The sequence below is a fragment of the Kryptolebias marmoratus genome, linkage group LG10, assembly GCF_001649575.2.
Source record: "Kryptolebias marmoratus isolate JLee-2015 linkage group LG10, ASM164957v2, whole genome shotgun sequence".
Classification (NCBI taxonomy): domain Eukaryota; kingdom Metazoa; phylum Chordata; class Actinopteri; order Cyprinodontiformes; family Rivulidae; genus Kryptolebias; species Kryptolebias marmoratus.
In genome coordinates this window covers 13,488,152-13,503,765 of record NC_051439.1, presented here as the reverse complement: position 1 = coordinate 13,503,765, position 15,614 = coordinate 13,488,152, and the positions used below count along the sequence as shown (strand labels likewise).

The window sequence follows — 15,614 nt, the reverse complement described above, 5'->3', positions numbered from 1 at the left end:
CCTAAATACATGCATATAACTGTAGTGGGAAACATGTTGGGAAACACTTCTGAGGGAGTAAAAAGGTGGTGAAATTAGATTTCCTAATTCTGTTTGTGAACCCGTTGAGCTCTTTAATGGCTTTATTTAAGTAGGATTTCATTGCAGTTTTCAAATACATGTGACTGATTATGCATCTCTACATCACTGTTTATCATGCCTAGGATTTTAATTTTCTTGCTTATTTTGATCCCTTCACTTAGCTCTTTGTTTCATTGATGAATGCCTACAGGTTTAGTCTTTTCCCCTCACTCTTTAACGTCTTATCAGTCCCTTATCATATGAGAAAATGCAATCAACCTTTTAACACACAGGCCTCATTCTTTGCCTAATTGATTTTTTTCTAATGGCATCCTTATGTGAGGATGTCAAGGACCTCTCAGCTTTCATGATCGACTTTTCCAGTAATCCCACATGTCCGGTTGTTGTCACGCCTTTCTAGTGAATGTCCCACTTCTCCACTTTTCCACTTTTCTCTTCCCATCAAGCAGTCTCATCAACGCTTTAATGCCTCCGTCTTGTTTTCACAAGAACCTGCATGACTGGAGGTGTTACCGCTGCCCCAGGCCCCACTGCCTCTGTAATTACGGCCCTCTGTTTGAACTGGTGTTCAGTTTCAAAGTGCAATAACACTTGACACAAAAGCAAAAGGTAGTAGGGGGGTCACTGGGGTCCATAAAGCCATTTGCATTCCTAGCCCTTACGTTCTTCAGCTTGAAACACCACCGTACAGTAAGGATCACTCGAATACTTTGAATTTGTCAGTTCTGTTCAAAGCTGCACGTTTTTTCCATTAATAGCCCAGATGTGTGAACATCAGCTATAATGTTAAGGTTATAACTAAGGGGCTCGGGGCAACCCTTAATGCTGTGGGTATAATGAATGTTTACTGCTCTTTTGTGTCACTGTCTCTTTCCGCTTTGCTTTCATCCGTTGTGCTATGTCTTTGTTACAAAAAAAAAAAAGCCTTTCAATTTCTTTTTTTTTTTTTTACATCTGTCTGACTCAAACACACAGCAGAGTTGGGGGTGGGTGGGGATCAAAGGCTTCACCAGCACATACCACACTGATGGAGAGCAGATGCAGGGAGTGGGCTGCTCTGCTGAAGTTATGCTGGCGTAGTGGGAGCGTAAATCTGTGTTTAGGAGGTGGAGTCGAGCGTTACTAGGCAAGAAGCATGCACAGCAGAGGGCCTACTGCATACGGGCCCGTTGCACAACAGAGGGACTGTAAACAGTGATGACAATGGAATGGAAAAGTCCCCGCTAACTTCCAGTCTGCTTTGTCATGCTTTACACACAAAATATCTGATAACCTGCTGGATTGTCCCACCTTCTTCAACCTCTGTCATTTCCTCATAAAGGGTAACAAGTATGCTTTAAGAAACAACATGAGTGGGACAATTCCAGCCCACATATTTTCTAGGCCATTTTAAATGTTGTTTTTTTCAAACGAGGGCCTATAAATCAAAAAGAATCTACCTAAGTCTGCCAAAATTCAGCTCAGCTGCCTCCATCATCACTTTCCCTGCAGCCCCACTGGAGATGCTGTGGTGCGAGCCGTGTCACGAGGTTTCGATGAAAGCAAAAATCAGATCTCCAATCAGCTGACTGTAGCATGACGGTGTGGGAGAATGGGAGGAATGTGCTGATCCCGTGTCACTGGTGCTCTTGACCTGACACCTCCCCTGCCTCACACACTCATACACACACACACACACACCCTCTCAGCCAGCACAACAGTCTTGTTGTTCAAAAGGCTTTTAAAATGCAAGACAGCATCAGCCTTCTGCACAGATAAATGCAACATCAACTCCAGTCTGCTCACACGATCACAAAGGGGACAAATAAGAATTAATAAACTATAACAAACAGTATATGTATGCGTCCCTATTATTAGGTGCTTAAAGTATACAGTTGAAACCAGATGTTTATATACACTGTATAAAAAGACAATCATTTTTTCTCACTGTCTGACATCAAATCCAACTAAACTTTTCCTGGTTTTGGTCAGCTATAGTTCCTGAAATTATTTCAGTTTTTTAAATGCCCAAAAAAGAAGGGAGAGATTTTTAGAGCCACAAGTGAACATACACGTTCTTAGTAATTGGTAGCATTACGTTTAAGCGGTGTGACTTGAGTATCCTTTCTCAAGCTTCTCATAATAATTTTCTACATTTCTGTCCCATTCCTCCTGGCAGAACTGGCGTAACTGAGTCAGGTTTGTAGACCGCCGCGCTCCCACACGCCTTTTTTAGCTCTGCCCACAAACTTTCTCTGGGATTGAGGTCAGGGCTTTGTGATGGCCACTCCAAAAATATTGACTTTGTTGTCCTCAAGCCACTTTTGAACTAATATGTTCAGGGTCAATGTCCATTTGTGCCTTTGTGTGCTTCAGTGTTTCCACATAGTGCTCTTTCCTCATTATGCCATCTAGTTTGTGGAGTGCACCAGTGCCTCCTGCTGCAAAACACCCCCACAACATGATGCTGCCACCCCCATACTTTACAGTTGGGATGATGTTCTCAGGCTTGCAAGCTTCCTTCTTTTTTCGCCAAATGCAGTGACAGACGGACATTATGGCCAAACAGTTGAGTTTTAGTTTCATCAAACATTAGGCTGTTTGTCCCTTTGTGCATTTGCAAACAGTAATCTGGCTTTTTTATGCTGTTTTTGGAGTAATGGACTCATTTCCCTGTGGATAATGACACTCTCTTTAGCTTTTGTTTTGGGGCCGATTTGCACATTTCACACCAAAACACGTTCATCTCAGGAACCGGAACCAGTCTCCTTCCTGAGCGGTACGACGGCAGGACGTTCCCGTGGTGTTTATACTTATAACTGTTTGTTCAGCCGAACCTTCGGCCATCTGGAAATTGTACCCAGGAATAACCCAGAGTTGTGGAGGTTGACAGTTCCCTTCTTTAGATCTTGGGCTGATCTTTGATTTTCTTTCCCATGATGCCACACAAAGAAGCAGTGTTTCAGATGTGCCTCCAATTTAAAGGTGCAGTAATCTTAGTGTATGTAAATATGTGACTTTAAAGAAAGCAAAAAAAGAAAAATCTCTCTTAATATTGGGGCATTTAACAAATATAATTTGAGGAATCCTAACTGAGCTAAAACAGTTTCTTACCAACATGGCTCATCTGATTTTAATGGCAGAGTGTCGGTCATGGTTATGAGTCTTTCTATACTGTATGCAAACATCTGGTTTTAACTTCACTTTCAAATAGTATAATTTGAACCAGATACTTTCCAACGACACAAGGTAATCTTTTGTATTTTTCCAGTAGGTCTCACGCTCTTTCCCATCTTTCCAAAACATTTTCTAAAATCTCAAAGTATGAGTAAACACGCAGCCTGTTAAGTGTTACAGGAAAATGATCAGACTGCGGAAGATCCAGCATATTCACTGTTTTGCCTAAAATAACACCACAGCGTGAAAAACAAGTTTGCCACGTTTCCCAAAACAAATTCACCTGCCAGTAAAAAGTACACGAGTCATGAAACTTCATGGTTCACGTTCAGGTTTTTCAAGGCTACGATTTAAATCTATGTAAAACACAAACTAAAGGTAGTGTGCTGCCCCACTGTGGTCAAGAGAAAGAGGGCAGTGGTATAAACAAAAATGAAGAAAAACGGATTTATTAAGCATCCCTTTTATTAACATCACCTGTTACAAAAAGAACAGAGTCTTCAGTGTTAATGAACTTAGCAACAACATAGCAAGTGTTGAATACAGATGATATGGGACGCTTGTTTCTAAAGTGTTTGCAGTAGGATTAAAAACCTCTAAACCATTGGCCCAGCCTTCTCCCCTGCACACCCAGGGTCAGAAACTCCCTTCTCGTCAGAGCTGCAGGACAAACTTTCCTACAGTTTGTCTTTGCACCTCCGCAGTTAAATCATCCATCCAACATGCCGAGACCTCTTATGATCTCCCTTTTTCCCCAGCCAAAACTGAGCGAAGGTATGCATGGAACGATGCATGACAAATATACAGTTTGAGTTTTCTGAGGGCAAATTAACAGATCGACACAGTATTTCAGCAGGTTCTAAGTGGTACATTTAAACAATACATATATATTTTTAAGTTGAGAAGAAAAATACTGAAAACCCAGAGTTGATTTAGTTAATTGAAATTTGTATCTCTGCCCTCTTAAGACAAAAAAAAGAAGGAAAAAGAAAACCCACTACTGCATTATTCAAAAGGATTTCATTGGAGAAAAAAAAAAATACAGGTGATTTAAAACAGAGGAATGGTTTCCACACAGTTTAAATAATGCAGGAAGTTTGGAGTAAAAATCAACTTGTGATGCCGCTAAACAGGAGGAATGTGGCTGGAGTGGAGTAGTTTGGTACCATATATGGAACAGAATAGTAACCTCTGCCTGCCTTTCTGTGGCCAACACTGAGTCCGGGAGTGGTTCACCAGCCCCTCCGCCAGAGTCAGCTGGAGGCTGCCTACAGTACAGGTGAGGTGACGGAGTTAAGGAGGGAGGAGGTGGCTGGGTGTGACGGTACGATGTGGTGTGGTAGTGATGAGACCGGTGTCTAAAGGTGGTCTCTGCAGTGCAGTCGGGGTGGCTGCATAGTGCTCGTCCTCCTCGCATTATACCTTGGGGAGATCTCTGTCGAGCTCCTGAAGGGAAAACAGAAGTGCTTGGTCGTCACATTCAAATCCACTGCTGCGAGCTGACAAAACAGGATCGTGTTACAACTTCATCTTTTTGCATGCGACAATAACTTACTCCCTGCTGTCCCTTAGTGAGCTGCTGGCTGACTGCTTGGAGCAGCTGCTGCATTTCTCTGACAGTTTGATTCAGTCCGGCAGTCATTTTCTCATTTCTGTCAATCTCCTCCTGTTAGACACACGAGTGCAGATTTAAACCTGATGTTGGAGCATTCAATGTTCTATTACAAAAAGCAATAATTATGACATAGACACCCAAACTGCCCCAGATTCTTACTCGGTCTGACGACAGACTGCTATTCTCTATCAGGTCATCGGTTTTGTCTGTTAGTTTGGAGAGTTCGCTCTGGATCAGTTCAAGAGACTGCTGAGCCTATATGAAGAGCAAGAAAGTTAATTTTATTAATGCTGCAAGCTGCGGTTTACCTGCAACAATAGTGGCATAAAATACATATTAGGATTGCTACCTTATAGAGGTCACTAGCCACTTTTTGCCTCTCGTTCTCCTCTGCCTCCAACTTAGACACCGTCTTGGTGAGCTGAGACTTTAACTGGAATAGAAAATGAAAAACAGACTTAGGATGTGATAACTTCAAAATGACAGTGTCTCAGAATAGCATGTCTTGTTAAGATTATGTTCAAATCCAGAATGGCACTATGCTTGCTCTTACAGGTAGCAGTAAAACGATGAGTCACTATTTAGGAAGTCCACTGATTCACCGATATGACTTATCAAACACTAACATTGGACTTTTTGAAATGCTTTCAAAAAGGATTTGTAACATCTGGAAAGTCCTCTCAGGTGCAATCATTTCTTCCTTAGTTCAAAAAAGGACTGTTAATTTAATAAATCACATTAAATAGACAAAATGGCATTGAATATGTCACTTACTGCACAAAGTAACTGACAGAAACGTGCTTTTGCTCATGCTCAAAAGGTAAATGAACTCTAGTCAGGTGTTTGCAACAAGTTCAACAATCTTGTGTGCACTTTTGTGAAATTCTCATTGTTATACATAAGTAGGTCAAATTTCTGATAGTGCCATTGTTGGTCTGAACACAGCCTTTATGGTCTGAAAGTACTGACTGCTGACATTCCTACGATAACCACTGAAAAAAACCCAACTATTATCAAGAAAAAGACTGTAACCCTAAACAGATGCTTGAAGACGAAGCGTGGGTTATTTGAAAAAGTCGACTAGTAAGCCAGAGAAAAATTAGTGTCACTATCACTGCATGTCAAGGTGAATCATCCTTCACAATCCTGTTTATTACAAAGTTGCGTTAGTGGCTCCAACATGTGACTCCAACTGCAGAGAAGTGGTGAAAGATGACCCAGAGAGTTTGCAGAAGCTGGAGAACCCCGTCCCGTGGCAGTTAGTAGGACAGATTTTAAAGCAGCACTAGCTCGAGGGGGATCCATGCTTACCGACGTCAGCTCCTCATTCTGTCTGATGGCCTCTGTATAAGAGCCATCGAGTCTGGTCCGCAATTCAGTCAACAGAACTTTGAGCTGAAATTAAGTTTGAGATGAAGTTGTTTAATGAGGGTTTGAAGGAGATGATCCAGGGCAGCACGATCAATACAAGCTGATCGGGTCATGGGGCGTCTATGAATACTGCTTTTACTCTAGCAGAGCTATGTAGTGATAAACGAGGAACAGCTTTATGTTGCGCAAGTGTAAATGATAAAATTGGCAAGTCAAGAATCGTTTCTTGCAAAAAAACACCAATTTGAAGATTAACAATCTTCAAAATGTCTGCTGTTTGAACTTTATATGCACCAGATTCTAAATGAATGGAAACAGAGCTCATGCTTTGGCCACAGAAACAATGATGTGACTGAGAAATCCAAAAAAACTGTTGGTGAAAAGATCCCGTCTCTCCTCACCTCTCCAACTTCTGTCACGTAGGTGGCGCTCTCCTGCTCCGCTCTCTCCAATTCAGACTCCAAGTGCTGCTTTTCTCTCCTCACCTAGGGAGCACAACAGAAACACAGAAACGCAAATGATAACGATGAAGATTAGATGACAAAACGCTGTCAGAATGAAGGAATCGGAGTCTGAATTCGTACGTCTTTCAGCTCTGTCTGGAACTGCTCCAGCTTTGACTTCCAGCGGGACTCCTCTTCCTCTACGCTGCTCTGGAGGCGCTGCAGGATGCCCTCCTGTGGACACAACAGGAATGACGGCTGAGTTTCAAGAAGAGACCACTATGCAATCATGAGTGGGACTCAAAAAATCAAAAGACTCCTCTCACCGTCTCTGCCAAAACCTTCTTATACGTCTTACAGTCTTTTAGGAGAATCCTTTGGCTTTCCTCAGCTTCTTTCAGTTTCTCAGCCAGTTCCTTCAAGAAAGAAAATATTTATTTATACTTTTAAGAAATAATGTTTGGCTGTACATTTCAACTTTTCTGTTTACCTCTGAGTCCCCTGCTGTTTGGTTGGATTGCATAACTGAGCTTTCAGCAGCTGCCCTCTCAAACCTTTGCAACCACTCCTGATGATTCTGGTGGACAGTTGTGGAGAAAAATCCAAGTCAACCAATCAGTCCTTTGTTTCCGAACAAAAACCAGCCCAAAGGCACAAATGCAGTTCAACTAATACCTGCTCAGAGGGCAGAGACACATGGGGCAGAAGTCTGTGCAGAACGTCTCGACATTCAGCTTGAGATACTGCCAGAGCTGCCTGATTCTCCTGCAAGGTCAAAGGTACAAAAAGAACAAGAAGAGACGGAGAGCTTCCTGATTAATCGGTTCAGACAGTGCAGTCTCTGGATCCAGTGGTCATACAAGCAGATATGACCACAAACTCCCTCCTGAGCTCTAATTTTGATTTAAATCAATCAGCTGATCAATCAAGATTCTCCAATTTATTCAAGCAGCGACATTAATCCACTGAAGGTAAACGATGTCTCACCCTCACTTTCATTTGCATTGATAACACAGGAATGCATGGAAACAACAGCTGCCAACAAACCCTCCACAGCTCAGATCGGAGGAAGTGTCCTCTACTCTCTACTGTACTCAAATGATAGACGAGCAGCTGCTGTGCTGACGGTTTACCCTTACCTAATGGAGGACGATGGCAAAAATATACACATATCTCAGTGCAACTGTTAATAGAACAGCTATCTGATTGCCAAGCACATGAGGAGACCTGCAGCTGGACGAAAACCTTGAGTAGATTCTGCACTTGTTTGTCCCAGTGGAGATCGAGGCTGTTTCATTTGTGAGAACAGAGCATTGAGAAACATTTCAGGGTTGTTATATATATTGATTTAAAGATTCTGAATAATTAAACTCCCTAAAAAAATAGATTAAGAAGTGTTTGATTAGTTGGTAATATAGACAGTATGATGTCACAAAGCAGAATGGGGAAAAACATGCCATGCCAAATGACAAACAGACAGGAAGCTGTAAAATTAATGACCATAAATCTCAATCTAATGACATCTAACGAATGTCTAAGCCACTGCACACTCATTTCCAAGAGGTAGTCTGAGCTCTGGGCAAAGAGAAATCTTTGAAAACAAATCTCTAAACCCTTCGGGGCACCGATATTTGTTCAAGTCTTAAAAACCTGAAGTCAAAAAAGGGGGGGTTAACAAGTTCAACAGCTCAAAACGAAGCCAATTAAATTCAAGGCACAGCAACAAAGTGGAAAAAGGAAAGTAGGGTAAATGAGTATGCAGTGTTATTACTGTGGATGATGGTGGAAAACAGAAACTTCACAGGGTCGATTATGACAAAACACAGCATTTCGGAGGGGAATGCATCAGATTGGAACTAAAGTGAAGCAGACTGAAGTGAGGTGTCGAACCTTGACGACTTTGCTGAGTTTTCCTTGAAGCATGGACTCGGTGGCTGACAGAGCTTCCATTGCACTCCAGTTTTTCTCCCGAAGCTCCTGTTTTGGTCAGTTCCAGAGAGATACTACGTTCAGTTTAGCCTCAAGGAAAATGTGACCCCTAAACACAGGCGGTTATGGGGACAGAACAAACTGAACGCATTCTTTATTTTTTTAAATTACTCCGCCGTCTACCTATGCTTCGACTGCTTTAAATAAAAAAAGTGGAGAAACGTCTCTAGAATCCAAGCCTCACATCGTCTGCGTGTAAATGCAGTAAGCACAATATGCAAGCTACATAGAGAAATAACGTACATTTACAGGAGTATTTTTGTTGTCAACAATATTACAATTATTCTCCTAGTATTACAAAGTGTCTTTGGAAAACAAAGGATGAGTTTCTAATGCTCTGAATCACCCACAAGCACAAACAGGCTTGCTGAAACAGTTAACAGCCAACGGCGAGCACAACAAGAGTGGGCTGGAAGCCCTCTTATGCAATGCTCAGTGTAAGCAATCCAAAGCAAAGCACATACTGGTACTAATGTGTATAATTCTGCTACATACACATCTTTTTCTAAAGAACACATCTGTGCTAAAAAGAAAATAGATACTTGTACAGAACAAAAAGCAGAACAGGTGAGACTAAGTGGCAGTGGACAGCAGGGGCGTATGGATATATGCAACCCTGTGAGGGGGGAATGTTTTGTGGTAACATACAAGGAACGGAGGGTGATATCTTATAAGAACACACCAGATCTGCCGGAGGTAATATAGTTCAGGTCATCGCTGCAGGAAACCTACATTATTCTTTTTCCTGTGAAGCTCCAGCGAGTCCCTCAGCTCAGCCAGCTCACCCTGCAGACTGCTGACCTGCTTCTCCTTCTCTGACAGCCTGACAAACAGTAGATAACCTTTCGTTATTAGGCATTCTGCACAGCCTAGTAAATAATAACCATAAATGAAAACATGGATATGAAGAATGGTCACATTACTTACTCTTCAAGGAGCTCAGGGTTTGGCGCCGCAGTGTTAGACTGCTACAGAGGCAGGGAGGAAGAAGAAAATAAGAAATAAGTATTTCAGAAAGTGCCAAATCTTCAAACTTGATAGTCAAAGACTTTATCTACTTAATCCCTCCTCACCTGTTGCTGTACCTGCTCCACCTTCTCACTCAGTTCCCTTGATCTTGCCTCCAGCTCAGCCTGAAGCACCTGAATTTCCTGGTCCTTTGCTGCCAGCCTGAGATTCAGATTTGCCCGTCAACTGTCTGACATTAAAGAAAGGTGGAAACGAGCTCCGGAGTAAAGCGTGGGGCTGACTTACTGAGCCTGGAACTCTCGGATCTCGGCATCAGAGGTGCTCGGCTCCTTTTGTGTCTCCTTGTTTCTCAGCTGCTCCAACTCCCCTTGAAGGGCAGCCAACTGCTGCTCCAGAGTCTAAGAGACGAAAAAAAAAAGTTTCAATCAAGAGCTTTAAAAGGAAGAGCACAAGAACAACTGGGATGTTCTAAAAACTGATAATATCAGTTGCAAAAGCCCACACCTGGATGGTTTTCTCTCTGGTAGAACTGCTGGCTTGTTCTGCCTGCAGACTGTCCTCCAGTGATTTCAGCTTCAGATCCTTTTCTTGGATCCTACACAGAACAGCGAAACAAAACTCTATTAATACGCAAATACAGCCATGGTAAATAATAAAAAAAGAACATGTACACTCTCAATTCTGACATCAAAACAAAACCAAGTCAATCGTATGAGAAACAACACAATAAGCTGCATTACAACTATTTTAGTAGGTGAACTACTAAAGTACTCAACTTATAATAACTTGAAATAATCACATTCTATAAGTCCCTGTCAGTCTCTTGAATCAATATGGAGAAAAATGGATCAGTTTATTGTAGATATTTGTTAAAGCAAAGCTGTGGTATGTTCAATCTGCAGATTTTTAGTCAGTTTGAGGTCCTGACTTTGACCGGGCCGATGCAGAGTCTCCTTTTCAGCCATTGTGGTGTAGAATTATTTGTGTGTTCAGGATTATTGTTCTTTTGGATGACCCAATTTCAGCCAAGCTTCAGCTGTTGCATCACATTTGACTCGAGAATACTTTGGTAAAAAAAAAAGGACTTTATGTTCAACTAAATGACTGCGAGGTGCCAAAGTTCAGTGGCTTCAAAACAAGCCCAAATCATCAACTTTCCACCAACATGCTTCACAATCTGTATGGGATTTTATTTATTTTTATTTTATTTATTTTTTGCATATATGCAGAAAACTGTGATCATATAATTAGTTCTGAATATACCTCTTCCATAGTTTGATAATGTGAAATAAATAATACTATGCAACCGGTCACCCCGTTCCTAAATTAAGGTTAAATTTATCCAGTTTTAAGGCCTGGTTATGATCCAGTAATTTCTTTAAATTATGTCCTAAAACTGAAAGGCAGTCACAGACCCAAAAGAACATCTAAAAGAGTTCATTTAGGGTGTGTTCAAGGAGTGCCTTGGTGTGTCAGGAGCCGTTAAATTGTGTTTTTTGTGTGCGTGTTTATATTACAATCACAAATAATAGTCTTTGCTTTCAAAACATGTAACTGCAACTTGCATCAGATGCTTTTTAATTGGAGCAAGTGTACAAGACTGGTGTGACTTATTGTTTATAGAGTTGCTGAAACTGACGTCAGATATTTGCATTTTAGGCCCATTACAGACACAGACTGTGTACAATCTCTAAAACAGTAATGGTATTTTGGTTTATTTAGACATTAAGTTAATGTTTCTCTGGAACTTATTCAGACACGCCACTGACAGTACACCCTGTGGTATTTACAAAGTTAGACATTCATCAGTTGTGCACTTGTTAACGTTACCAGAACTGATTTAATAGGATTGCTGTTGCAACTTCTATGCAAATGTGACCAGGGTTTAGCCTCCAAGACTGCGTGTTCAGTTCCAGTCAGATTAATAAAAGGAATGCACGCCTGAAAGGAGCTTTTATGTGTCCTGAACAAACTGGGTAGAAATGAGCCTTTTCCACCGACTTGTTATCGTGTCACATAAATACCAGCATTAACTTTAATTGATCTTACTTGTTTTGCAGTTCTCCCACTATTAACTCTGATGATGCCTTTAGTGAGAGAAGAATAAATAAAATAAACACCAAGTAGGAATAAAACAAAAGGGAATTCCTTTTAGTAGTAATGTTAGACTTCACCTGTTCTGCTGTCTTTCTCAGAAGGTCCTCAATTTCTTGTCTTTGTGCCTCATTCTCTACTTTTACTTTCTGCATTGAGGAAAAAAAGTTAATTTTACTTAAAAAATGTAATGTAATGATTAAAACATGCAGTGAAGTAAAGGATACTGACATCAGTCTAATGTGGGCAGAACATTTTTGGCTGTTCCTTTGTGAAAGAAGACAACTGAACCTTACCTTGAGCTCTTCTTCCTTGTTGGCCACTTCAATCAGCCCCTTCTCCAAAAGTCCCTCAACTGTTTTAATGTTCTCCTCCTTCTCTCGGACACTAGGTAGGGCACAGCATTTGATCAAATCATTTGGTTTTAATTACCGGATTATTTGGTCTCATACATTGAGAACCGAGTGTTCAAACTGGAGTACACACCCACCTCTTCTGAAACTGGTCCAAAGCCTGCTGGGATGCAGTCTACAGAACAGAGAGGGAGTGTCAAACAAGCAAAACACAAAACTGTTTAAGGAAAAAAGAAGGCATAAAGCTAACCTGATCAGCAATCTGTGCCTGCAGATTCTGAATCTCCGCCTTCAGTGACATGTTCTCATTGTGCAAAGCCTGCAAGATTAAATGACATGCCTCGTTTATTTTGCTCCGATTGTTTTTACACAGGGAGGAAATGAAGTATATTTGACATTTGTGAATGAGTGTATCATGTTTCCAGTCTGGTTGAGTCCATGTCTGTAAATACAAACAAAGTTGTAGACGAGGCTCTCTGGTAAACACACCTGCATGTTTGTTTCTCTACTCGCACCGCTGCTCCTCTCAGCATTTAGAGAATCTTCCAGACTCTTCCGCTGCAGCTCCTTTTCAGCCAGCCTGGACAAAACAGTCACATTATATTAAAGAGAAAAGTCCAACTGAATCACTCCTGATGCAATAGAAAGATGATGTCTTGCTTACAGCTTTTGTAGCTCCTCAATGTGGGACACATGGGTGGCCTAAATGTAGAACAGAGAAATCTCATTAGCCTACATAGCACGTATATGTAGGTTTGAATCTTACTTTGCTTTTAAACGTAAATAGGTGAAGTTAACCCATACCTGTGAAGAGATCTGGACCTGCATGCTCTCATTCTGAATTTGCAATGTCTCCTTCTGAACCTGGAGAGCTTTGTTTTCATTCATGAGTTCCTATCATAAACAGATTAAATGAGCATTAGGAGACTGCTGCTCTCTTTTATTCATGCTCCGTCTTAATGCAGATTAAGAAGCAAGCCATAATGCAACCTGATTGAATATTATTCAACGCTCAACTATTTTTTACTTGCGATGACTTTCACTCTGAACAATAAAACAAAGTAGCTGTTGTATTTAGGATGTGTAAAGTGCCTCACCTGAACCTGCAGCGTGTCGTCCTGCATACTGTGCTGAGACATCTCCATCAGCTCCATCACTCTCTGCTCCAGCCGCTCCTTGGAGACCATGGCTTCAGTCAGGCTGCTGTGTAACGTCTGGATTTCCTTGTTCTTGTTGTTCATTTCTGTTTCCACTGCCATCAGCTGGCTGTGAAGCTCTGCAAAGTGGGAATGCACATTCACTGAACTGACTGAGCAAACCCCACAAACACTGAAAGCTTTTCAGTCCAACTGTGTTTACTCACCTTGCTTGGAGGCCTGAAGTTTTTCTCTCTCTGTATTGACTGTGTGGAGGAAGTTTTGCAGTTCTTCCCAGCGTCTCTTTGCATCCTGAAGCTGGGCCTGCAGAGAATAAACTTATGTGACTCTTCCACACATCACACAACCTAAAACTACTAAGGCTATGATTTAGCATGCAGTAGATGGCTTAAATAGGTACAGCTGTAAAAAAATACAACTTCTGTTACAGAGATTTGTATTTTTCTTTCTTTTGATAGTGAACCTAGATTATGTAATGCCTGAATGTTTCACTGACATTTCAGACTTAGCAGCTTAACTTTTGATATTGCAGAGACTTGTCTTTGTCAAGCCAGCAACAGAAATTTCCATCTTGTATTTTTTTTAAAAAGACAGGAAGGGCTGAGAGTCTAGCAGGAAAAGTGGTGTTTACATCCAGCACAAAGCTTCAAACATTCCAGCTTCCTAAGACAATAAACCCTCCCATCTCAGGTTGTGTTTCCCACAGTCCTGCCTGGGTCTTCCACGACAGCTCCCCCCCCCCCTTTTCCCCAGTTACACTGACACACCCGCAGTCCACAGATTTGAAGCTATGCGGCACGCCCATGTCTGCGCAACTCTGCTCATTCTTCTCTCAGCCAGTGATACCGAAGCACAGGCCGAATGTACACAATGTGCATCTGGATCAGCGCACCTCCAGCTGGGACACGTTCTGCTTGTAGCCGACCTCCAGCGACTTCCTTTGGTGCTCCTCCTGCTGCAGCTTGCTGTTGTTGTCTGCCAGTTCTTTCATCAGGCTGGCATATTCGGAGCGCAGCTTGTTCAGCTCCGCCGAATTCCTACCAGGAACATGGTATAAAAATGGTTGATGAGGCATTATTTTAGGAAAATGACAAATAAGTTACAAGTACTTTGTAATAAAGACAAGTTTATCTTTTCCAGTATGATGATATGCAACAAAAGGTAACATAGAACTAAAACAATAACTTAAATTTTGACATGAATGAATTAACATTTGAGAGCTTGGCAGAATGCTTAACACTGACTTGCTCTCCATCTGGTTGGTGGCTGAGCTGACTGCGTCCCTCAGGATACCGTTCTCCTGTTGCAGACGAGTGATCTGGCTTTCCAGCTGCTCCCTCACCTGCTGAAACTGCACACAGACAACATGTTTCATTCTCAGTGCTCTACAAATTTTTTTATTTGAACACAACCAGCGCGAGTTGTACTGATGAGGAATCAAGCCTTCACCTTTATTTGCATGGTCTGCAGCTCCTGGTAGCTGCCTTGTGCTTTGGCCTGCATGCCCCCCAGCTCTTTCTCCATGGCTGCACGCTGCTCTCTCATCATGGCCTCCACTCTTCCAGTCTTCTGTTTCTCAACCTGAAGCTCCTAAATCACAAAATAAAGGATGTGAAGTCTCTCGATGGAATAAAAAAAAAGGCAATTAAACCATAAATGCAATGACTCGGCTGGAAAAATAAATCAATAAATAGAACAGCAGAATGTAGACCTGACTGAGCTGTTTCACTTTGTCTTTGGCAATAGAAGCTTCCTCCTGCAGAGTTGTAAAAAGTTTATCTCGTTCCTGGGCAGCTGAATCTGGTCTGACTGCAGCCTGGGAGCCAGAGACGGGAGATTTAAAAAGCAGTAAAAGTCTAACTACAAACACCAGGTGTCCTGCCAGTTACAAAAGGCGTGACATGTCATTTGTCACATCACCTAACTAAAATTTACAACTTAATGATCTCACTTTGTGCCAGGCATCCAAGACATTAGGGCTCTTCTCTCGCAGGAGAGCGATCACGCTGACGGCTTCGGCTTCTGACAGAGCCAGGCTCGACAGACCGGAGAGCAGCTCCTTCAGTTTCATCTCTGGGTTCTCTGTTAATTCAAGCAACAAAAGTGATACAATTCAAGTAATAATAAGCAGTAAATAAGAAAGTTTGCACTTAGAATAGTACTGTTTAACTACAGTAAAAGCCTACTAAACCTTTCATAATGCTTTTCTCATTCAGACTCAAACAGCAGTTCTTACACTGAACTACAGGTGCTGGTCATAAAATTAGAATATCATGAAAAAGTAGATTGATTTCAGTAATTCCATTTAAAAAGTGAAACTTGTATATTATATTCATACATTACATACAAACTCATATATTTCAAATGTTTATTTCGTTTAATTTTG

The 15,614-nt window shown here is 41.5% G+C and overlaps 1 protein-coding gene across 3 annotated transcripts in view; it reads right to left on the bottom strand.

Moving 5' to 3' along the window:
* Positions 1-3,684: 3,684 nt before the first annotated feature.
* Positions 3,685-15,614, bottom strand: part of ktn1 (kinectin 1) — a 14,838-nt gene continuing 2,908 nt past the window's right edge. Inside the window, exons 4-34 of one of the 3 annotated variants that reach the window (XM_025005591.2) lie at positions 15,180-15,310; positions 14,940-15,044; positions 14,678-14,818; positions 14,473-14,579; positions 14,121-14,265; positions 13,435-13,531; positions 13,169-13,347; positions 12,876-12,965; positions 12,736-12,773; positions 12,561-12,651; positions 12,322-12,390; positions 12,209-12,246; positions 12,015-12,105; positions 11,799-11,867; positions 11,674-11,711; positions 10,129-10,219; positions 9,910-10,022; positions 9,729-9,825; positions 9,583-9,623; positions 9,388-9,478; positions 8,557-8,643; positions 7,342-7,431; positions 7,157-7,243; positions 6,993-7,082; positions 6,808-6,900; positions 6,625-6,708; positions 6,164-6,247; positions 5,202-5,285; positions 5,012-5,107; positions 4,793-4,903; positions 3,685-4,683 (exon numbers count right to left, since the gene is read on the bottom strand). In XM_025005591.2, coding sequence (XP_024861359.1) covers positions 4,654-4,683; positions 4,793-4,903; positions 5,012-5,107; positions 5,202-5,285; positions 6,164-6,247; positions 6,625-6,708; positions 6,808-6,900; positions 6,993-7,082; positions 7,157-7,243; positions 7,342-7,431; positions 8,557-8,643; positions 9,388-9,478; positions 9,583-9,623; positions 9,729-9,825; positions 9,910-10,022; positions 10,129-10,219; positions 11,674-11,711; positions 11,799-11,867; positions 12,015-12,105; positions 12,209-12,246; positions 12,322-12,390; positions 12,561-12,651; positions 12,736-12,773; positions 12,876-12,965; positions 13,169-13,347; positions 13,435-13,531; positions 14,121-14,265; positions 14,473-14,579; positions 14,678-14,818; positions 14,940-15,044; positions 15,180-15,310 — 2,798 coding nt within the window. In that variant the 3' untranslated portion in view covers positions 3,685-4,653. The remainder of the gene's footprint in view (positions 4,684-4,792; positions 4,904-5,011; positions 5,108-5,201; positions 5,286-6,163; positions 6,248-6,624; positions 6,709-6,807; positions 6,901-6,992; positions 7,083-7,156; positions 7,244-7,341; positions 7,432-8,556; positions 8,644-9,387; positions 9,479-9,582; positions 9,624-9,728; positions 9,826-9,909; positions 10,023-10,128; positions 10,220-11,673; positions 11,712-11,798; positions 11,868-12,014; positions 12,106-12,208; positions 12,247-12,321; positions 12,391-12,560; positions 12,652-12,735; positions 12,774-12,875; positions 12,966-13,168; positions 13,348-13,434; positions 13,532-14,120; positions 14,266-14,472; positions 14,580-14,677; positions 14,819-14,939; positions 15,045-15,179; positions 15,311-15,614) is intronic. The other 2 variants (XM_025005592.2, XM_025005594.2) reach the window with 2 other exon arrangements.